Below are 24,384 nucleotides of genomic sequence, written 5' to 3' on the forward strand. Positions count from 1 at the left end.
CAGGGGAAAAACCTTGTTTGAAAGGTGAGGAGTCAAACAGGCTTCTCCAGCAGTAACTCAGGGTGAAGGCATTTTACTCAGGGCTACCCCACTTCCCAGGAACCTTCCCCTGAGCTCCTCTTCACTCTCCTTGTGTCCCCTTATGCAGAGCCATGCACAGTGCCATACAGGTGTGCCCAGACAATGGATGGACATGCTTCTCCACAAAGAATGAGGATTCCTCCTTGCTAGCTCTGAGCAGAAATCTCTTCAGATATTCAGAGGTATCCTCAACCCATGGTAAAGAGAAGTAAACTCTGAGGGCAGCAGTGAGCTCTGTAACCAGTATCCTTTAAATCAGCCCTCCTACATCCCCTTTGAAAGGCAGCTAAGAACTCAGTTTGATACCTTAAGAGGAAGACAGGAAAGGAACAAGAGGCTCTGAAATCTCTACTGTGTTACCCACTACTTACTGTAGTCTCTGCAGTGAACTTGAGATCAGCTTATCCCTTTAGCTACGTATTTCATTGGCTTCCACTCCTTAACTCCTTTAATTATGAGATAGAACTTAAAAAGAAAGAGTAAGTTAAAAATAAACAGCTTCTCCCCACTGCCTGATAATTTCCCTTTCTTGCTGCTGCTGAGAAAAAATGCTACGTGGGATCTGAGATAAACCCACTCACAGATAATTTCACTTCATACCTTGTAATGGATAGAAACTGTTACTGAGATTAGGATCTGCCATCCTTGAGACGATTTCAGCTGCTCTTTAAGATGCAACTGCTAGTCAGAGGACGGGTTAAAGAGCAGCAGAAGATACTAAGAGCATCTAATATGAAGGTTTAAAAGCTTTCAGCACAGATGACAAGGAACTCAAATTCTCTGTGTAACAGAAGACTGTATGTTAGCATCCTTCGCTCTCCTTACATGCTGCTTTGACTTTTGCTCAGGAAAACTATTCAGGAAGAACAGCACTTTTCGTTAAACACACGAGATCTTTATCTGCACCTTTCCATCAAACAAAAAGAACTAGAGGAATTTAATTTTGAGATTAAAGCATTTCTCCTTCAAGGTCATGTCCAACCTGTTCTTCCTAGAAGTCTCTAAACCAGAAAACATGAATTCCAAGACGGTGAAGTATGAATGACTTAAAAGAAGGGACTTTTAGTTGGACTCTTTCAAACAGATTTTAAATAGTCATTCAGATTTTTACAATCTCACGGGCATCTGGAAAAACACCAGTTCTAGTGTCAGGCAAGGACAGAGGAATTTGGACTGTAGATTATTTCAAAGGAGCTTGAAGTGACTCCTCAGACTGCAAGGGTGAACATGCAGGGCAATCTATTTTTCTTTAAAATGTTTTACTGGATCTTTGCAGTGGAAAAAAACCCTAATGGAGTCACAATCTAAAACTCTTTTTGTTGGTTACCTTAGGGAGATTGGAGTCTTAAAAAAGCAATATGACGAAGTGAGCAACTCAGACAGTCAATACAAGAAGAGTGAAGGCTGCTAAATTCCCTTCCTGCAGTTACCTGTATCAGCCCCAGAGGCTACATTCGCTCATTTACTCCACTGCAACCAACCTGAAGTCAGTGGAGCTGCACCACTGTAATTTAAAGATAATTTGCCATCAAATTAACCCCCTGCCCCATCACTCACTCACTGACTGCTTTCCAAAAATTCCAGGAAAACATTAGTTATTCAGGTCCCTGCATTTGTGTCCCCAAACCAACCTTTCAGGAGCTGCTCTCTGATCAAGTGCTTTCTGTGGCACTCAGATTTCAGCTTCCTCCTGCAGCTACAACTGACCATGCCCCTGAACTCTCCTTCCCCAGTAACATCGACAACTTGTGAGCAGAGGCATCCCCTGAGCAACACAGCAGGAGGGCTGGCTTCTGACAGAAGGGCTGATGTGGGGCTCAGCTCTCCACAGCATCCCATCCATGCCCTGCCCTGCCCTGCCATGCCATGCCATTGCACCTAGAGAAACAACATTATTTTGCAGAGTTTTTGCCTCCTTACTTTGCTCCATCCACCAGCTTATCGCTACCTTGCAAACTGGCCGGACAACTTCCATTGTTTGGGTCAGTGGTCTCTTGAGGACACAAGCTCTTAAACCAGTTCTCCCAGAACCAATTGCCCCTGCCCTGCAATTTTCAGCATTGGAAATGGACCACGATTTTGCTGTAACACTCACTACACACAGGCTCCTTCCTTACTGCACCAGAGCTGTTCCCTCTGACCGATCCTCAACAAGAGCCAACATACTACACTCTCCCAGGAGAGACAGGAACTTCTGGAAGAGTCTGTCCTGGGGAAACATGGGGATTACACACGGCAGTTTCCTATCCCTATCCTACCCAGCACACAGTCACTATTAGCAGCAAAGCCAGAGAAGAAGCTGAACTGGCAATGAAATCTAACAGGCAACACGCAACACTAGGGCCCATCTGTCTGAAAGACACCATTTGCTTCATTACTTAACTTTTTAACCTGCAGAATCTTTCATCATCTGCAACTGCAGTCTCTCTGCTTTACTGGAACATAAAATTAGAGAACACCAGCAATTCACAGCACCCAGCAAAGGACCTGGTGCTGGGTGATTCTGGGAAGCATGCACAGGTAATGACAGAAAAATAACAGGAAAAACAGAAGCAAGAAGAAATCAAGGTCTCTACACTGTCTTTTAAATCAGCACAGGAAAGGACAAGAATGCAATCAGTCAGCATCACCAGTACCTCGCTAAAGCCTCTCCAAGCCCTTAAGACAGTAATTAGCTACCACGACAGAGCAGTTGGAACAGCACTGATTGAGTGATCTCAAATCAAGTAAAAGGCAAAAAAACACCCCAGCAACCCCCAGGTTAAAATGCACTTGCTTCACACACCAGCTCCATGCCACTCACATGGCTAGGATGGGGGGAGGCTCTCCAGATCAAGCCTAGCAAGCCCTCACAGGACAGAAAAGTTAGGTGCTCCATCCCAGCTGTCCCATGCCAGAGGATGGAGCAGCCAGTCTATGGGGCATGTAATGCTGACCTCTCATCGGCGCTACTGCACAGACATGGCACAGGGGCACAGGGCAGCCAGGGACAGACAAACAATCCTCCCTGCAGAGGTGCTGGAGTGCCTGTCACTGCCTGTGTATCACACACAGAGGGAATTCTGGCAGTTCCACCTCCCAAACCCAGGCAAAGCCCAAAACACCACAAGCAAACTCAGCAGTCTGTCCCCTCAGTTCAGACCATGGAGGCTGTAGGACATTACGGTTTTCCTATTCCGGTAGAATGCCCAATGTACATTTTACACTGCAGTTCTCAAATTGGCTTGTTTATTCCAGGTTTAGTACAAATGTTCCCCTTTTTCTCCCTCACTAATCTCCACAACTCCTAGTCCCTGAACATTTCTCTTTATGAATTCAGCTGAAGAGCAACATTTCTCATCGTAATGAAAAGGCTGCTGACATCTGGACTAGGAAGAGGCTATTGCCTCTCCATAATAATGTGTCAGGTAATTGACATCAATTTTCCAGTACTATCTTCTAATTAATATGGAAAATGATTTTTTTTTTCCAAGTGCCATCACACTTCTCACAGAGCAACTTTAAAGTTGCTGATGCAGGCTGGAGTCTTTGCTGAAATTAATCCCCAGAAGCACCACAGACAAAGAACATAACTAAATAATTAGAAGTTAAATAAAAACACACACAGACAGCTGCCACAATTCCCAAAAGACTCTGCCCAAACCCCGTCTGCATGCGTCTCCTTCTCCCTTTTCTCTTCACAGTCTACAGGAGCCAAGTTCAGAGACACTAAGGCTGCCAGTGCTATGCACATGTGCTGGAAGCAGCTGCCATTCATACTGGCTTCCAGGAAAGCACCCAACCCAGGACCAGCAGCAGCACAGAGCTTTTGTCTGACCCAACACTACCTTACCTTTGCAGCTGTTCCGGAGCTAATGCAGTGCTGATGCTTTAACATCATTCCTCACCCCATAGTGATCAACCCATGACTATTAATTCCATGTTCATGAATGCTAAGAGGAAAAGGAGGAGGATGTCCCTAGGATAGTTTAACAACTCAGATTCCCAAGACATGCTTCATGTACTGCACATATCTATGGATCCAGAGGATGTGTAGTGGGTCTGGTGGGAAAGACAAAGATCTGGGCTGGAGATGCAAATGTAGTCAGGCCACATATGTGTCTTTCAAGACATGCAGCACATTGCCATTCCTCTTCTGGTGCCCCAGATCTCCTGCATCCAGCAGTTTGCACTATATGTAGTGAAGGACCTATGGCTCTTTCTTTCTGTCGGATGAGAGCATGAGGCTGCTCAGACAGCCCCCACTGTCTCACACATCTGTCACTTCCAGAGTAGGAAGCATCATCTTGTCTGCCCTGAGTACAAGAAAAAATCCTGGTAGGAAGGTTTTTTCCCAGTAGTAAAAAGTTCAGCCAGCCTAAAGGATTAAGCGAAAGTAAACAAGGGCAAATTTCTCCTCTGAGGTATGAAACAGGACACCACCGATGCAGGATGCACCAGCACTGCTGGGCAGCAAGGCACAGGAGGTCTGTGCAGGTCACTGGGGGGCAGAATGGCCTGCAGAGGTGGGCACAGCTGCCTTGTCACGAGCCCCAGGGCAGAACTGGGCCATGAGTACATGCTCCAGTCCTGACTGTGGAGAACCAAAAGCTGATGGGACTCATGGGAGTCTTGTTCAGTGCCTGGAATTGGACACATGGACAAGGCTGAGCAGCATATAGCAAAGACAAGTTAGCCAGGAGATAGGGAGAGGAGGTGCCCCATCTTGCTTTCCACTGCTAAGGTTGGTGCAAGGCCCCTTTGCATAGAGTTCCCATCAGGTTTACTCTGACAGTTGCTAGTTTGTGTTTGCCAGTCTCCCTCTGCTCAACTCACTGTGCATTAGCCAGGACTGGGAGTGAACAGTCTTTGCCCATTAGTTCGTCCTTTGTCCCTGCCAGTCACTCCTGGTAGTCCTGCTGTGCTCAGTGAATTACCCTGTGCCTAGCCAAACATGAGGTAAGTCTAACTCTCCATGTCCCAAATCCTTCCTGAGGACTGCTTTTATATATTTGTACTTGAGTGGTATTGAAATCCAGGCCTTGCCAGTTCTCTACACAAGGCAAAAGGTTTTGATCGTACATGAAAGATTATCATTATTATTATTTTACTTAGCAACATCAAGGAGGGACATTTCACACCCCCTTTTCCTCAGCTCAGCATAGAGCCATTCTGTCAGGCTCAGACGATATACAGTAGCTCAGATGTTTGTTCAATGATCTCACAGGGATCTGTGATCTTTAAAGGAACAAGCCTACAAAGGCGACAGTTTCTATCCATGGAGTGGGAGGTTTGGTTACAGTCTTTCTACTCTGCCCACAGGTGCCTCTTCTAAAAATAAATAATTTATGAGCTCACTCAGAAAATGACTGTTGTTCTCCGAACTCTGCTAGCAGAGATGGCATCCTGTTTTGAGACAAGAGTTATCTGCTCCAGAAATGTTTTAAACCCATAATCCATTAGAAGCCTCGGGTGTTCGACTCTAATGTTGGGAAAAGACTCATTGATCCAACCAATCTAGAACTCACACAGCTTACAGAACATCCCAAAGCCAAAAGTGTTATCCAGCTCCACCGAGAAGCTGTAAATGCATAAAAACAGTGCCTATTCCAAGCTCTCATTGGAGAGGCATTTGCAAGAATCAGCAGTTACTTTAAGAAACAGAAAGGCTGCAAATAAGGACAAAGGCAAAAACTAAGAGAGACTTATGGTCTCTCTGTGCACAGCTTTCAGGGGACTTAATTTGTAAGAGATATAGACAAACAGAAGAGATGAATGTGGTTGATAACCAGGACAACTCTGTAGCCATCACTAGGGCTAGGTAGTCTTGTGCAATGACACCCTCTGAGCTCCAGCATTCAGGCAGGTGAAAGCCTGCCCACCTCACCAGAGCGCCTATGCCGTGAACACTTTTGCTACATAGTAATTACAAGAAGTCACATCTACAGACACATGACAGCTCCCACACACGTTAAATACACTTTGCTCAACCCATTCGGGTTTTGGAGCACAAGGAGCAAAAATGCATGTAGCCCCACACTGTTTTTCTCAAGACCAATTCACTTTTCCAGTTTCAAGGACTGTCAGTGGGTTTAATACTGATCTACGTATCCCACTCGGCACAAAGAACCTGGCACTCACTGTGGGACCCTGGGCAACCTTTCCCAGACTGCAGGGACAGGCTCTCCAGAGGAAATACAGGAGGCAATTCTGCATCATTCAAGTAGGAAAACAGGTTCAGTGGGTTTCTGCCAAGGGAACAAACATCCATGTACTGCACAACACTGGCACTTTCAAAACCCAGGCAGGGAAAAAGAAGTCAAAGATCTTGAAATGAATAATCTTAAAAATTATCAATTCATAAAATAAGCAGCCTCCAGAGCAGATATTTAGATCTGGAAGGGGAGATATGCCAGAAACTAAATGAGGTCCACTAAGCTTGCCTGATTTTAGAAATTTTGTGAGGAAGGCAGGCAGCAAAAGGAAGACCTGGATGACGGCAGGAGCATAAAACCCTGAGATAGATAGATTTGCTATTTTGGAGTTACAGCCCATTTTGGAATTGTGAACCCTTATCTCCAGCTGGTGGCATTTATGAAAACATTTCTCACCGCTAGGTACATAAGAGCACTTGCAATTCTGCCAAGGCTTGAAATGCACTGCAGATAGCTACGGACTGGACTGTTAATTTTTTTATTTCCCCATTGTGCTTACAATTAACTTAAGTGCTGAAATGTGATGGGCTGTTCCAGGAGAAGCTTTTTATCTACCAGCTGCATTCTAGCAGAGCAGTAAATCAACCGCTGTCACCAAAGTGTCAGACAAGAGGACGAGAGCATCCTTATGCTCACTGTTATCACTCATATTACCCGTTCAGCCTAAGTGGCTAAACCAGCATTCAGCAAATGAATGCTGTGATTTGTGTGCAACCTTTGGTGCAGTTCTCTATTTACAGCAGACCTTGTCCTCCCGAACACAAAGGAAAAAAAATAAGCAGGAGCAGCTCTTTAGCACCATTTAACCGACCAAAGCAAGACCAGTAACCTTGATGTCCACAAACAAGATAGAAGAGTTTCAAGTCATGAACTGCTGCTCCAGCTGAACTGAGAAACCAGGACATACAAAACTATTACAGAAATCAAAGACAGCTACAAGAACCTTAAAAAAAAGGAGCTGAAGATTTTAAGAAAAGGTTTGAAATAAAATTCTTCCAGGGCCAGTAGTCAGAAAGCATCCTGACAAATGTTGGAACTCAAATACACCGCTTTCAGTTTAGATTGCCTGGATGAAGTGACAACAAGATACCTGATGTACACCAGAGGAAACTCATTCCTAGCAAAGAAATTCAAATTTTCCCAGAAGACAGTTGGCTCAGGAATAAGGCTGTCTAAAAAACAGATTAAGACAGGATATGCAACAAAATCCTTTCTATTCAATCAAACCTGGACAGAAGTGCACTGTTCCAGTTCGAAGAAACCAAAACCTAATTGTGCTCATGGGAAAAACAATGGGGAGGTTTATTCTGGTTACGGTCTAATCAAACACCTGCAGTCACAGGAAGCTTCTGGAACTACATCACCTGGTCAGGTTCATAGAAATCAGTACAGGATCCAAGAGAGCTTGTGCCCCCCACACAGCCACCATGAACTTCTACAAGACATAATGATTACAGACTGACTCAGAAATAAAACCAAACCACAACTCACCAGGACTCTGACTTGAAGATAAAGAAAAATGAAAGGAGAACACAGACACTCCAAAAAGCTAGAGAGCTCGCCATGCATTTTGATTTTATTTTTTGATCTTTTACAGCAACTAGCAAGCAAATGGTCTCTATGAATGTACAACCCTGGGTCTGATGCTTGCTGAGAAAAAGTAGATGCCAATCTACCTCATGACTTTTTTTTTTAATGATCAGAAATATTTTTAAACTTGGTTTGCACAGCATGAATAAATTTAATTAAAGGAAGCAGCAGAACTAAATACCAAGATTCTAAAAAACTGGCTACAAACCAAGTGGATGCTGTGTATTTGAAGTAATTCAAAACAATACAGGACATGCTAGAGAAACAACCAGCTAGGACTGAGGAAGGAAGGTACGCGTTCAGAGGGGTAAAGGTTAGAAAGATCAGTTCCATAACTTCTACTTACATTTCAGCAATTAGTGGAAGTGATAAAAAGCAGTAATTCAGTGGTCTGAGGAAATGCAATGAAACCAAGAAAGAGGAAATGCAGAGACCATCTGACTAACTGACCACATGTGGAAAATGAACTCAAGTCTGTTCTAAGATAGGAAAAACAAGAACTTTTGAATACAAGCAAGAAGTCTGGATAGCCAAGAAACTCAATGAGCAAATAGCTGTTTGATTATTGCACAGTTTTGCAGTTCTACAGTATCTTCTATGAAATAAGGGCATTGGAATCAATATACAAGATTTAATACATGGATTATCAGAGAATTTACAGAGACAACACAGTACTCCTCCTTTATTTTTGTGTTCTCTCTAATAATTTCTAATTCTCTATTTGCTTTTATGACCACTGTTGAGCCTTGAGACAACATTTCCAGGCTTATCACAATGACTCTGAGAGTCCTTTCCTGTACGGCAATATCTAGTAGACTTTTCTACAGCTTAATGATTCTAAGAGACTTATAAATTCAATCTGCAAAAATGCCTTCTAAAGATAGAGCCCAAAAGAAATAGAAGATCTATAGTCACTTGGTTAGCTACAAATAGCTGTAGCTACAAATAGCTAGAAAGACTGTAGTAGCAGTATGCTAAGGTAGGTAGCTAATAAGGAAAGGTGGGCAGTGCTTAGAAGTTTATGTGACTCAACCCATATAAAAGTTCTAGCTCTTAAGGCTTTTGCAAATCTGGAGTGGGAAACAACAGCTATAAGCTGCTGGATGATCTTACAAACAGAAAATCCTGCAGTGAAAAGGGAACTTCAGCTGCAAAATACTGCTCTAAGGCTGCAGTGCCAAGTGTGGTTTAAGTCAATCTAAGTGCAGGTCATCTGAACTGCAAACCAAAGTCTGGAGTTCCTCCTTCAAAGGTACTTACAGCAGAATAAGACACTCTACTGTGCAACTGTGAAGTCTCTTCATTCTATACACAAGCACTGAGGGTGCTGATGACCAGGCAGTATTGACATCAGGAGGGACTGAGAAGGTAAAGAAGGAGCAGAGATGACTGAGATATTGAGAATAAAGTTTGTAAGAATTATGACAGTGATTAAATTCCTCGCAAGACAATGGGATCAAATCAAATCTCCCCAAACTAAGTGACTCCTCACAAACCCCAGACACACTTTTGGATCCTACAGTAATCTTCATGGCACAGCTGGAAGAAAAGGAAAGGACAAAGTCTGTAATGAGGGCAGAAATAAAGGAACCAAATAATTTCTGCTACAACATGCTGAAGGAGTGAAGCTTGTTAACATTTTAATTTGTTGAATTATCCCCTTTTGTGCTGTTGGGATGTGTCATTCTTTTGGAACTTCATCTGGGCAATGACCAGAACTGAAACAGGACGAGACCATTTATGCTTGGAAGCGTTCATGGCCAGCATAGAAAACATTTTCTGCCTGCAAAATCAGAACTGCTTAAACTTGACTGCTAAGTTAATTTAAAAGGAACATTTAAATGGCTATCAGGACAGATGGAAACACAGAGGCTACTATCCAAGATAATCACTAACAAGACCAGGCCTGACGAGATGCTAAACATTGTGGGCTGAGACACTTTTTGACTGAAATAGAGATGTGCAGGATAGCTGGTCAGCAGACAGCCAACAACTTGAAGCTGAGTGGGAGCAGAGACTTGGGTATGGACCACACACAGAAAACAGCTCAGATGTTTCTGAGAAATCAAATTGTCTGCTGCTTATCACAGCCCTTCTCAGGGAAAGATGTCCATGTGCGTTCTCTGAAATAAATACAGAGACACCAAAGGTTGCTGACATTCAGTTGTTTTTAGTCGTTTCTTCTTACACATAACAGAAACTATCAAGGCCTAAGATAATAGTTATGCCCCTAAAGAAGGATTCCTGGCATGGTTAAATGGCATCTTACTATCAAAACATATTTGGAGAACAAAAAGGGCTTGTGTGCCTTGGAATGTAGTGTTTATCTCTGCAATATTTCTTCCACTTACATCCTTAAAATATTAGACCTACCACCTCTTCAACACCAGTATTCTCATGATTCAGATGTTCCCAGCAACAATCACAGAACACCAGAGGAGAGAAGTTCCTTAAGAATATATGGCTGAGAGAGACTGAAAAGAGGCATCTGTGACAGTGACACTTATCTCCACCGAGGTTCAGATGCTGGATGGGCAGGAAGGACGTGACACAAAGGGGAGGTTTATTGCTAACAGGTCAGATAAGATTACAGTGTTGGTTGTATGCCCACCACTGACAATCAAGGAAAAGGTGACTTGTGCTGGCCCCTGTTCTCTCCAAAGGATGAGGAGAACAGAAGAACAAAACTTATGCTTCCTTTCCAAAGCACCATTACCTGTTGAATCCTCAAGTTGAGCTGATCAGTACTCAGAACAGCAAGCTGAAGAACTACTTGCCCACAATGCCTGCCCTCTGAATCACAAACATGCACCCTTTGCTGTCACAGCTCTAAACAGAACCTGTTGGCTATAGAGATGGGATATATTAAAGACTCAGGCAAAGATGATGCCGCTCTCCTGAGGATATGGAGCTGATCATCAAGGCTTCCACTTTACCTCTATATTTCTCTTTTGCCATATTCCTGGATAAGTACCTGCAGGATCTGTAATGGAAATATCATCTCCACGGTAATTTCTGCAGTGCTTGGAGGACACCATTGTTCCACAACCTAAAAATCCATCTGAGGATTTAGTGCTCCCAAGTGCCTCTTGGACATCAAACGTTTTCATAACTATTAGCTCTGATGGGTTTTTGAATGAGCTCAGTGAAGTCACTCAGTATTTCTCATGAGAAAAAGGTAGTTCTGACCCAGTAGAATAAAAATTACTGAAAAGAACGAGGAGGAGGGAGAAAGTCCACACAGCCCACACTGTCTGCAAGCAAGGAAATGAGATTTGATTTACTCCGTGATTCTGAGATGTGTTCAATTTCAGCTTGAATTTTCACTGCATAAATTCAGCTTGGCCGAGCAACGTCCCCATTAGAGACTGTCCAAAGCAATATGAGGTAATCCACAAATGATCTTTGAAGCTGAAGGTTCAAAGCCTTGGTGAGGTGGGGGTTTTAGCATATTTTTGCATGTGCAACCCACAAACCCGTGTCTTCCAAGAAGTTTGAGGACGACAATATAAAGAAAGCAATTAGATACAGTGCATACACAGCTCCTTATGGGTGCCAGTTAATCAATTTATTTATTTAGCTCACTGGTTAAATTTCCTCTTCCTGCACCACAGAGAACAACTCCAGGTCTGTTTTCTATGATTCAAAGGGATTAGATGACAAGTAGAAGTCACTCACTAAAAGGACTTAAGGGCTTCAGTTCAGGGATTAATAACTCAGCAGCTTTTCCTCCAGATTTTAAAACCACTAATTTGTACTGCATTGGCTGGTAGTTTTATGTGCACAACTATTTTTGTTTAAATGGGAATCTTAAACTCTTCCCAAAATGCTACTGCATTGCCCTCTTGGTATTGCTCTCACATCTGAATTTCTGACTATCTTGAAAGAGGATTTCATGCTTGCTTAGCTAATTTCTTAAGAAACTGCACCTTGTACTAATACACACAAGTTCAATTTCTACTTGGCTTTTCCTAACTAACCAGGCATATCAGCTCAGCAGCCCCCTCAGGAATTCAACAGCACTAGAAGGCAGCTTGGGTGGAAGCTTTGGACCAGGTCTCTCTGCATCAACTCAAGTCTCACATTTCGGAGAAGCTCTACAAAATATTTGTCTGCATTTGACACATAGTAACACACCTTTAAGGTAGGATAAACCACAGGGGTCCACTCTCACCTGGGGTTAACACAAATTGCTACCACACTTATCCTGCTGAGAAACCCAGTGGCAGAAGCTGAAGTGGGATACGCTTCTGCTTACTCTGTAGAGACTCTGATCTTACAGTTCCGAGAATCATTCACATAAGGGAGTTTCAGTGAAATGGTGCTACAATTTAACCCAAACACTTCTACCACTTTGGACTGTATGAATAAAATCCAGAAACAAGTCTGCAGATTGAAAAATTCACGTACTTTAAAGGTTTGTTGTAGCCTGAACTGGCCTGAGTCAGAAAAGACTAAATTTCTTCCATATGCCTTTTTAAGGACTGACTTGTGACTGTGCCTAGAGCTTTTATTTGGTGTATTTTCACAAATTGCAATAAGTAGAGCTGTTCACTTGGTTTACTGCTTCTAGACAACAACTGCCAGCTATAATCAACTCAGAAAGGACAGTAGGGAAGGAAGGGCTGCAGCCATAGGATGCATCACAGCAGCAAGCAATGGTTGTGCATTAGGAAAGGTTCATCTTTCTTCCTTCTCACCTCTCTAAAACATGTCAAGGGCACTAATTAACAGGCTACCCAAGGCACAAAAAGGCTACAAAGAAAGATGTCCCTAGTGTCCTGTTAAGGCACAATCCCAAGATGACTACCAAGATTTTAGAAGCCTACTGAACTCTTCCAGTCATGAGTCTCCAAAACTGATACCAGAAAGAATGCAAATATCACAAGAACTCCAGAACTAAGAAAAGCAGAAAAGAAGTAAAGTGACCTACTTTATATTCTGTTATCACATATTGAAAGAGACAGAATTGTAAAATGCCAGAAGAGGCACATGTAAAGGAATCCTCTCAAATGCGCGTGCTGTCAGCAGCATGATGGCACACAGCCACCCACAGAAAAAAACAAGGGCAGGGAAAAAACTCAAGTCAAATACTGTGCCAGATCAACAATTCAGTATCCAGAGAGAAGGGAACACACAGCGGGAGCCATACAGAACAAGAGAGGTCTGTGACCTGAGATGCCACTTGACCCTACCCTAGCAGGCATTAAAGCCTCTGCCAGGGAGGGGCACCCTAGCATCAGAACCATCTGATTGCCTCTTCCAAGAGCACATGACAGAGGAGAGCTCTCTTAAATATTCTGTACATATTTCTTGAGCATCTGTTCTTGACTTAGTAACAAGCAGCAGGGCAGAAGATGCTGCAGTGGTCTGAGAGCACCCAGGTACAACTATGTAAGATGACCAGAAATAGGTTTAACAGTCCAGAGTCTGGATTCACCTTTTAAACCACATCCCTATTGAGCACTGGAAAGTAAGGGGGTTTGGGAGAGCACCGGTAGGGGATTTTTTTCACCCCCTTTTTAAAGAGGAATTCTATCAAAATAAAAACCTCCAGATCTGACTTCTGAGATTTTTGCATCATTCTTTTCTAAAATGAAGATCAGGCTCAAACCAATTGTCCATTTTTCTTCAAGCATCTTAACCTAACCTTTTCCAGGCTCATCTCAGAAAAAGCTCTCCCTGACGTACATAAACTGAGGTTACATTGAGTTATGATCTCATGTATGGAAAGCATGGTAGCTTCAATCCATGTCTCACAACAGAACAGTTACCTCCGTCTTCAAATTATGCTTCACTCAACTGAAGGGTTGCTGGGTGAGGATGAGGGACCAGGCTATGCCTTAAGCTAATAATGCAGCTGACAAGATCACAAGTTAACAACTGACTTCCTGATGAGTAATTGGGACAGGAGTGGTCAGTGACCAACTTCTTTGTGCTAAAACGTTTGGTCCAACATTAATTGCCCAGCCCGAGTACCACTTTGTCCTAGTTCAGAAGCATCAACATACTAAATAGCAACAGAAGCACTTCAGAACTCAAGCAGTCCTGGAATATTATCCCTCTGGGCACTAGTGAGGGTGGAAAGCTCAGCAAAAACTGGATGATGTGGGAAACTGTCATCAGCCAGAGAAATTAAGTTCAGATCATGTTAATATTCTCCCCTGCAAAAAGTGTGTCATGCTCAGGTGTCTGCAAAGAGGCTGAGATGAGGCATTACAGCAGCTTTCCTTTTATTCTTCTGAGGAGTTTAGCCCAGCAACAGATCTAACTTTCCTTTCTATGCCTATAAAGCGACTTGTAGGTGGTACTGTAATTAAATAGGTCCATCACTTAAAATAGAAAATCAAATCTATATAGCTGAGGTGAGAATTAAGACTCTGTAGTGAAACGCATCCATCAAGTCACTGGCTTTCAGGAGCATTAACAACAGGGTAGAAAATTCCCAGTAAACAGACCGGATGCAAAGAAAACAAAGGAGATAATCAGAAAGTCTAAGTTCCAGCATGCCTATCCTCACAAATCCATTTCTGTTTTCATCAGCTGGAATATTGTTCCTGTTCTAGTGTTTCAAGATGTTCAACAAAGAGAGCACTTATTGCCAACAAAACACAGCCTTAAAAAGTCTATACTGTAGCTCACAGCTACCTTTTTGAAGAACTGAAAGGGACGAAAATAACTGCAGATACAGTCATGTGAAGCTCCATCTAGATCCTTGTTCTGTATTACTCGCTGTTGTACAAAATCACTGATAAACCTTGGGGTGACAGGAGCAGCTAATGTTTCCTGCAAGATGGATGGACAGATGCCTGACTCCAGCAAATCACCAATATGACACAGCTGAGCAAAGGCTAGTATCTAGGTTTGGAGAAGGGTGTATGTATTTCTAGTGCAGAAGAGTACTGGAAAGGAAGATGCAGTCATTAGCCAGCTAAGCAAACTCTTCTTTTATACATTTGGAAAGAGAACTGCTGACAAAATGAGAGACATCTCAGGGCAGGCTCTGTTTGACCTCTGGATTCACATATGGATTGATTCATCCTGGGTTTGGAACATTAATTATCACTGAACTAGGAGAAGGCTGCAAAGGACAATGCAATACTTAAATGAAAAGATTGGTGTCTTACTTGCAGGAAGAGTGATGGTTTGATTCATAATGTGCTGAAGAAATATAACCATGGGGGAGTTGATAGCAATGCCCAGAGAAACAAATTTTCACAGTATCACCATAATACTGTTATTTCCAGCTTTCCATTGTGTTAAACACACTCATGGAGCTCCAGGGCAGCCAGTTTGCTCTGCAAAAGATATCAGAGACCTCCCTAAAGCCAAAGCACTCCAAGAAGAGTTAGCTAGTCAGATGCCTGATGTTAGCATCTTGTTGCCAGAATGACACCTTGTCTCTCCCCATCATTACATTTCACTGCAAGCAGCTGTCACTGTCTCAGAGTGACATCAGAATGTCATCAATCTATTAATGGACAGGAGCTTTGTCATGCCATTGCAAGTGGGAGAAGCACTCCTAAGAACTTCACTTCTATACAGCTTTTACATAGGACCTCAACCCAGTATTTTCTGGGAAGTCAGGAAGCCTTACAGTAAGATTTTAATTGCATTCTGTGTGTGCTTTTACATCCAACTCAAAACCAAATGCAATCTGCTGAATTATGGCTGCTGAGGGAAATAGACTTGGGAAACCACGATGGGGTTTGTACACAAATAAGCCTTCGGCGCAATATTTCATTAGCAGGGTTCTGCACACAGTGACACTTATTGGCAAAGTTTCCAACTAGGAGGCTAAAGCATATGGCAGGGGTCACTGGAAACAATGTTATTAGGTGACAGTCTGCAAGAAATCACCCCGTACTCCAAATGTTCAGGATATACCAGCAGATTTTCCATATACATCCTCTTACTGCCAGAGGTTATCCTAACGAACATCTGTTTTCATGGAAAAGAAAAGCTTCTAAGTTTAACACTGATACGACTGTGACACACCATTTAACACTGATGCAAGCGATGGTTTCTGGGTCCCATCAGCTTTTTCCAGAAATCCTAGGTACTGTCAGACAATGCTCCAGGACAATTTACCATTTTCTTGTTTGGGAGGTCAGAAAACACTTTCCCTGTCAGAAATTCCTGCTGTGAAGTACTTATTGGTGGAAAACATAAATCCATGAATTGGAAAAAATTAAATAGGAACTCCTCCAAACAGGTATTCAGGTGAAAGCAAACACAGGGCTATGAACTAATATCCTTCTGCAGGCCTACACTTCTGCCAGATATGAAGCAGATGCTGCTGCTCAAACAGCATGTGCTGCTAGCAATATTTAGCTCCCCAGGAGCTTATTTGTGCCTTAACTGAGCCATGGGGGAACCCAAGCACCCTCTGACTGAGGCAGTGGAATTGATTTACAGCCTCTGGCACTTGGCTGATGCAGAACCACCTTCTCCAGTTCCATCTCTCTGGGCATCCATTCTCCAAGCTTGCTGTCCTTGAGTGACAGCTCCCTGAGCAATCCCACTGCCTGCCTCAGATCTCCCATGAAGACAGAAAGAGGATTAAGAAGACACATCAGGGATGCTGCCTTCTCCACTGTTAAAAGGTTTGCCTTTGAGGTCCCTACTGTGGACAATAAATTTGAACTTAATGTCTTAACATACAAATGCCAAATGTCAGAGAGCCAGAAAAACTAATCTTCCAGCTGAGTGGAGCTCTGCTCAGGTGTGGCACCTTTTGGCTCAGCAGCATTTACTCCCCTGCTCTGGGAGGGATGGAGACCACAAAGCTCCATTTGTTTCCCACTTAGAAATCAGAGCAGTGACCCAATTCGTCACTTTTGAGAAACAGCTGCAGCTCCAGTTAGAGGATCCAGAGAACGAAGGTAGAAAAATATCATCTGTTACAGCAGGATACTACTAGAGAGAAGGAAGAGTAGCAGTCTCTGAAGGCAGAAGTTTTAGCCTAAAGAAGCCCCGGAATGAGCAGGGCTGACAGTCACTGCAAAGCCTGTCCCCTTTTTGTTATAGGAGAATGTAACTCCAGGAGTGGTTTCTCACAGCCACATCACTGTCTGTAGCTGGCACAGCAGGCTGCAGCCTGTCTGCCTTTAGGACTCCCGAGCAGAGAGATGCCTGAGTGTAAGGAAGTTCAGGGTGGAGCTCAGGCCTAGATCAACAAAGTGTAGTGCTATAAATCCAGCTTTACAGAGAATGACCAAAGAAGTTTGCACGGTACCTATATGCATTATGGCAACAGCCAGCGTCTGTTCCTGTTTCACAAGGGATTAAAAAACCTTCTCAATCTGAAGTTTTACAAAATGCAAATTGAATTGTGTGTTCACACAAGCCAGCCATTGACAGCTCCTGCTTTAATAGCAGATGTGCAAAGTTGTAATTTAATCTTTATAAATGCAGACTGTTTCGATCATCCTGTTGCAATCCTCTGAGGAGCTTTCCCTGCCCTACACAAGTGCTTAGCAGTGACAGGAATCTGTAACACTGCTTTGCACTTCCACAGGAGCCTTCTCCAGCAGATCACACAGCACTTCAAATGCTGCCTGGCTCCCCAAGGGCTCCTCGCTGGCTGCCCTCTCACTCAGGAGGATACAGGGCTCAAGGTTTGCTCAAGGCAGCACAGTGACAGCCAGTTCAGATCCCAGCCTTTAGCCCCTTCCTCTTGCTACCCACAGCCTCTTTTCTAGGATTAGTCAAGTACCACATAAAAAGCAAACCTGCGAGGCATCTCAGAAGTGTTTTCTGAAACACACTCACTGGGGAGGAGGACGAACACTAGGAAATAGAGCAACATCAGCACGTTTCCACAGTATGGACTGGGAGCTCATTACAAAGTTAAACCTATGGCTCTTGCTCAGCACACTTCCAGCTGTGAATCAGGCTAGGGTCATAACTCACACCCCGAGCGTTGCTTCTGCAGCCCCAGCATAGAAACTTATCTTGCTCCAGGAGACTTTACCCAGTTGCAGCCAGCAGCCAGTAGCAGCTCTAGAAGGCAGCTCTTCCAAACCAAGTCCCCAGCATTCAGTGGTCACCTGCACTACAGCAGTCTTCAGGCCTTCATCAGTCCTTGTGATACTGGCAACAGCCAGGTAAGGATGTGAAAACGGCCGTAGGAACTGAAGTTGAAATTTAATGGACTTATTTTGTTACCAGTTTGTACTTCGAGGCAGTCCCTAATCTGCCCAAGAGTACAGCTCACAGAAGGGGTGGAAGCAAGACATGCCTCAGCATTTGCATTGCACAAAGGGTGGAAAGACTCCTCTGCTCTGGGAGCAACTGAGGTGTTTCAGGGTAACTTTGCCTCCAAGAGGCACAGAGCAGCTAAGTGCAACCTGGGGTAACGGGCAGGATGCTGGGGAACCTTTGTGTCAAGCCTGAAGGAAGGGAACTGAAGGGTTTCTCCCATTTCTTATTGGAGTTTCTGGGATTGAAACAGGAATAAAGTTGTATCTCTCCAGCAGTAGCTGTTTTTAAAATCAAAGTCCTTCTTTTGTCCCTCTAAGGGCCTGCCACAGTTGTTCCCCCTCCTCCAGTGACGCACAGTTTATTGTATTCTGCATGTTAATAAAAGGCACTACACAGCACAAAGTCACTGCTCCAAAGCTCACCTCCAGCTTCAAATCTCCTTGCTGCAAAGCTGATCAAACCTTGAAGCCTGCTCAGACCCATTCAGTCTGGCACACTGCATAATGCAGTCTGAGGCATTTAGTAAATTGCAGGGATATTTCTCTGATAAAAAGAAAAAAAAAAAGAGGAAGATATCTAAACCAGAGAAAACCCCCATAAGCTAAGCAAACCAGCAATTTGCCAACTTCAGAAGACTTTTTATATAGATCCTTTCCAGTTTCACCTGGTGCAGCTCAGCTCTTTCTATTTAAGCAATAAAATCTGTTTCAAGCCATTAGTCATGAGTAGGTGTCTGTAATGAGACCATGAAAGCCAACATCCCTGCCTCATTTGCAAAGATGCGCTGAGTTTAAATTAAGGCCTTGCCTTGGTGATCCCTTTGCTTGAGTTTCACATTCCCACTACTTTGTGCAACAGGGCACTAGCAGGCTTGAGACTTTCTACCCCAAAGATCACTGCATTTCAGAAGTGAGGTAGCCAAAACCATTTTAAAGTATTTCTGGAGCCCTCACAACATGTTATTCTAATGTAAGAGATTAGGGGGATTCATTGTAGTAGTACCTAGCACTGATGGTACTCGGTATTTTAGAAATATCGAACGTGCACATGCCAAGAGGCTTTTAACTCTTAACACCACTGCCAGCAGTGCTAAGAAAAGATAAAGCATTTGGTATCTGCCAGTGGTTTTGTTGCTAGTTATGGAAACTAGAAGAAGTTGAATAAACTGTGACATCAATGGCTCAGAATTAAAACACATGAGGACATCGAAACCAACTACATCCTTTTGTGTCTTTCTGTGCAAGTCACTTGTGGACAGTCCCTGAGCTGCACTTCAGGTTAGTCCAGGTAACAGAAGGCCATGAGGATTGGGGCAGCATGGAGACCATTCAACAGTTGAGGTATGACCAACGAAAGGGAAATGGCTTTGTGAGATTGCCTGACCAAACTGGATTGCAGCTACTGGCAATGCTGGGTTAATGATTGGACTTGATGATTTTAAAGGTCTTTTCTGACCTAAAACAATTCTATGATTCTACCTGAGTTATAAAGGTGTCACAGTGTGAAACAACCTAAGTATTACATTCATTTGTCACAATTTCAAAAGTGATTCAGTTGTCCTGTTTTTTCCATCACAATTTGTTCTGGTTCCCAGCATTTTCCATCTGCAGTTATCAGACAGAAAATCACAAGTGTCTCTCACAGTGAACTTTACCTCTGTTTTAGAGGTGGTATAATGTCCCCACTGTAGCTGGGAAGAAAGAGGGGCTTCTATTAGAAAAAAGCACATAAATGTTATTGACTAGCAAGCATCATCAGTCCCACATGTCTGCCATCTCAATTTTAAGACCCTTAGAGAGGAAATCATTGAGAGAAAAAGTGCCAACAAGAAAATGAGACCTTAGTGAGCAATTTTCTAACTGGTAAAACACTTGCTTGGCATGCAAGGCACCACAAGACATTCCTGCTCAGAGTGATTTCAACAAAACTCTCACTTTACCCTCTCTTGAAAATTGTACTACATTGCCATCAGGCAGAGAGCTGCCTTCTTACAAACAGCTGCTCTTTCACATCCAGAAAAGGCAGACGTGAGACCCCATCCAGATCATTCATGCTATGTTTTTATCCTTTCTGTTTGTCTGCATTTGCCCTCTCATGTTGCTGTTTCCTCACTGCTTTGACCCTGTTCTCTACAACTGCTTCTGCTAGAAAGCATGTTGGGAGCTTCTCAGATCAGATATGGCACAGAGAAAGTCTACTGCCTCCAATGCATTAAGTAGAAGGCAGTCCAGTCATCTAGAAAGTACAGATAAGCCCATGAATTCATTTCATAAAAGGCTCTTCTGCCGTTTGATACAAGAAGGGACCAAAATCTCTTTGAAGACATGGTAATAATCACTTTCATAGAAGAGCCAAAACTACACTGGCAAATGTAATGGCCAAGCCTACCTTTCTGACTATGCAGCATCCTTTGATCCCTTAGAAGATGGGCAGGCAGGAGCCAAATGTGTTGAGAGGGAGAATACCACAAAACCGCAAATTAACACTGAAGTCAGGTTTAACAGAGCAAGTGAGGGAAAGTGCCAATAACTGGCTAAGATAATTCCCTGTTTCATGGTGAGGAACTACAGCAAGGTCTGTAAAACTGCTAATGACTAAGAAGGATTCCGAGTTAGCCTTGGCAAGTAGATGCTTTGCAGAACTGCACTGACAAGGATGCCATGGTGTTGATAGACTGAAGTGGCTCATCATCAAATCCCTGGCATTTGCTTGCCTCTGGGAATCTCCCACTCTTCATTCAAGAGAATATGAAACAAAAAACATCCCTTCCCAGTATTTCTGATCTGAATATTGGATAAACCCCACAACAGCCAGCAAAGCAGTACCATGAAGTCTTACAAATATACCTGTCTAGAACAGAGATCTGTATATTCAAACTATGGTTCCTGGAGATCTTTAGTGCTGAGGAGATACTGTGGTATTAACAGTCTATGCTTAAAACAATCCCATGTCTATCATTTTCAAGGACCTACAAATCCCCTTAGCACGTAATATTGTTAAAATTAATACCTGTAAATAAAAAAAGGAGAAAGGACTGAAATGACAGACTTAGAATGGTAATAAATGGACATTAGTGATTAACAAGGTAATAAAGGCTTCAGTAGGATTAGGAAAAGAAAAGACAGAGTAAAATCTCTTTCAGCTAATTACTCAGCTTTTTTTAAGGATATTAAAAATACAAAAATAAATAAATAAATAAATAATCTAACTCATATGAACAGGGCGTCAGAACTTGGGTTCAAGTGAATCGGACACAAATCAGAGCAGCTGGAAATTCCCCTCCAGAGAGAGCTATGTCAAAGCCACACCTTCCCAATTAACAGGATATTCTCAGATACCACGGAGGAGCATAAGTAGCCATATGAGAATCTGGCCAAAGACTAGTATCTGAGAAGGAAATCCTCATTAAAAGAAAAGTTTGATCTTGAAAATTGTAAAAACAAATGTTTCCAATAAAGAAATACAAGTCTCCTGAAACTATTGGAATAACTCAAAGGAAAGAATAACCAGTTACAAATGGCTATATACAAATAGTATCTATGTGTGGACACACAAGCTAAACGTCAGCATTAAATATTTCAATGTGGTACACTTCAAAAAACAGGGCTATAAAGGATGGTGGATTCTGTGTAGAAAATATTTACGGACAGCAGAGAGATGGTGAATTAAGTGAATACGCGAGAAAAAGCGAAAGATATAGCTGGAAGAAAAAACAAAAAAGCAAAGAGACTGCAGCAGCCAAAAGGCAAGCTTGATCCCCCGCAAATCCCCCTCCACACACCCCGAACAGCCAACACAACAAAACCAACAAATTCTATTACTCCACAAAATCCAGACCCTGGGCTTGATCTGGGCCATCTACCATTAACATACCAGGTGGGATGGCTACTGACAGAGGCAAAACCACAGTCCAGCACACAGATCTGAGCTCACTGGCATAATTAAAAGTAGAAGCAAGAAGTCTCCATCCCTCTCCTCCTTGTGCAGTGAATTGCAGAGCACTGATTAAACACTCTCACTGAGACCACACAGTCCCTCACCACAGTGACATCTCCCTTATTTCTCTGCAGTTCACCAGGGCCTATTATTGCTTTACTTTGTTTGATGTTTTCCCTATGTTGAGAGAAAGCATGGAGGGAGAAAAGAAAAAAGAAAAATCTGTCTGTCTTTCAACTTCCTAATCATCTTCCTCAAAATGCTCTATGCATCAGCACTGATTTCATTATCTGCCTGCTGGTAGAGATTTCATTTAAAGAATAACACACAAGGAAGAAAGGATTTAACCTGACCTCCCTGAACTGCTGGGGGATGAATACTACACAGAGCTGACAGTGAAAAGCTCATTTCCTTTCTCAGACTAACTCAAAGACTATGCAAAATTCCCCTCTACCCAAGCCTCCAGTTTTAAACTCGGCTATCAAAGGCTTTTCTTTTTTAAGGGGCCTGGGTTGATGCAATCAGTGTATCATCAATGAATGAGGATTGATAACATGAACCATCACAAAGCATAGCTGTGGATACAGTGACTCTCAGAGGCAGAACAATAAGGAAAATTGAGTAAATTAAAACCAGTGTTCTTCTATACAGCTATACCAGGAAGAGAATAAAAAGCAGTAAAGTCCACCTTTTTTCCCCCACTGCACCAGGACAGTATTCAGCCCAAGTTTTTGGGGTGTTGCATACTACAGATCAAGTAGGTTAATAAATGAAAAGATTAGTGGGAGTAATCAAGAAATAGTAAAAATATCACAGACAGAAAGAGAAATTAATTGCAGAGCAGGTTACAGTCAAGATCTTTTAACAAGCACAAGTATGGGATCCAGTAGAAGGAGCAATCCAAGGTGACTCCAATGAAGCCTGTCCTAGACTGCCTACACAATTTCTTCTCCAGAAAGTCCAGAGGTGTTGAAGCAGCTGCGTCTGGAATGATTCCCCCAGCTCACGTGGCAGCTCTGCATTTTGTCCACCACCTGCTCCTGCAGAGTCATTTACCTCTCCAAGAATGATTAATGCATAATCCCAATATTTTATTTTGGGAAATAGGCCAGCTCTTCCCTTCCTAAGTCCATACACAGTACCTATTTTCAAAAAGCCACATTTATACATTAATGCAATACAAGCAGGACATTAAGAGACCAAACCAGGCCAAATTAAGGAAGGGAAAAGGGAAACCTAACCCTACCACCCTTTTAATGAAAAGCCTTCTCTTTTCAAAATCTAAACCAACTGAACACAATTACCCTAGAAAATTTCCACCAACTGTTGCCAGAGCTCCGTGATATCACCAAAAAAAAAAAAAAAAAAAAAAAAAATCAAGCTATGCCCAACAGTTCCCCAATGACTAAATTTCTAAATTTGCTGCTAAAAATTTCCTGTCCCATTCTAAATGTCAGCATTCTCAGTCTCCAACCACACTTGCTGTAAATGCTGCATATTTTCCTTCTGCATTTGCAGGACCAAAATCTCTGCATCTGATGGTAAAACTGGCTAAAGCAAGCCTTGCTTTTCTTTCGTCCACATCTGAACAAGGAACATGAGAGTTCCACTTCCACCCCTCATACTGCTGCCACATCATCAATCCCAGCGAGCACAAGGTAGTCCTAAAAACCCATATTCCTTCCAGAGGTCAACATGACCAAAGGTCATCACACGCCTGGCTTACCTGATCCTCGGAGAGCTGTGATATGTGATTCACTGCAGCGTAAGACTCGATCTTCGGGTTGAAGTGATTGATGATGGCTCTGAAACAAAGGAGGGAAATTTTCAGAGGCCTCAGGAACAGCTTAGGGATGCAGCAGAAATTCCCTGCCAGTCTGAGTAGGTGCACGTGGAACCACAGTCCTGCAAGAAGTGGTTCCTCCCTCACTACACAGTGTTGCTTGCTCTGCTGAAGGCACACTCCCTGCCAAGGCCAGTGCAGATTCAGACACAGGCTGGCTGGAAATCACAAGCACAGGCACTGCCCTACACGTGGATGCATCTGTCCCAGCAGATGCTGGGCTGTCCTTGCTGCTCTGAAAGAGGGAATGGCTGCCTTGCTGGGAACAGGATGCAAATTGTGCTGTCTCTCCACTGGAACATGGGAAACATGGCTATCACTGCCCCATCCTGCTCAGGAACTGCAGCTCCTCATCCCTTCCAAAATCAGCATTGCTCGACATTTTGCTCTGTGGAACTTTGTTGCCTGATATGATGAAGCCGATGGTTTATTGCTTTGGATTTCCACTATGTTTAAAATGCTGTAGCTGACTCTTACTTGGAGTCATCCATCACTAAAGCCACTACACTTTGACTTCTTACTGTAATGACTTTA

The 24,384-nt window shown here is 43.0% G+C and overlaps 1 protein-coding gene across 3 annotated transcripts in view; it reads right to left on the bottom strand.

The window, feature by feature from the left end:
• ARMH3 (armadillo like helical domain containing 3) overlaps positions 1 to 24,384 on the bottom strand; it is a 127,696-nt gene that overhangs the window by 8,290 nt on the left and 95,022 nt on the right. For all 3 annotated transcript variants that reach the window (XM_032695685.1, XM_032695686.1, XM_032695687.1), the window contains exon 24: positions 23,734 to 23,812. In XM_032695685.1, coding sequence (XP_032551576.1) covers positions 23,734 to 23,812 — 79 coding nt within the window. The remainder of the gene's footprint in view (positions 1 to 23,733; positions 23,813 to 24,384) is intronic.

The sequence above is a fragment of the Chiroxiphia lanceolata genome, chromosome 8 (genome assembly GCF_009829145.1).
Source record: "Chiroxiphia lanceolata isolate bChiLan1 chromosome 8, bChiLan1.pri, whole genome shotgun sequence".
Classification (NCBI taxonomy): domain Eukaryota; kingdom Metazoa; phylum Chordata; class Aves; order Passeriformes; family Pipridae; genus Chiroxiphia; species Chiroxiphia lanceolata.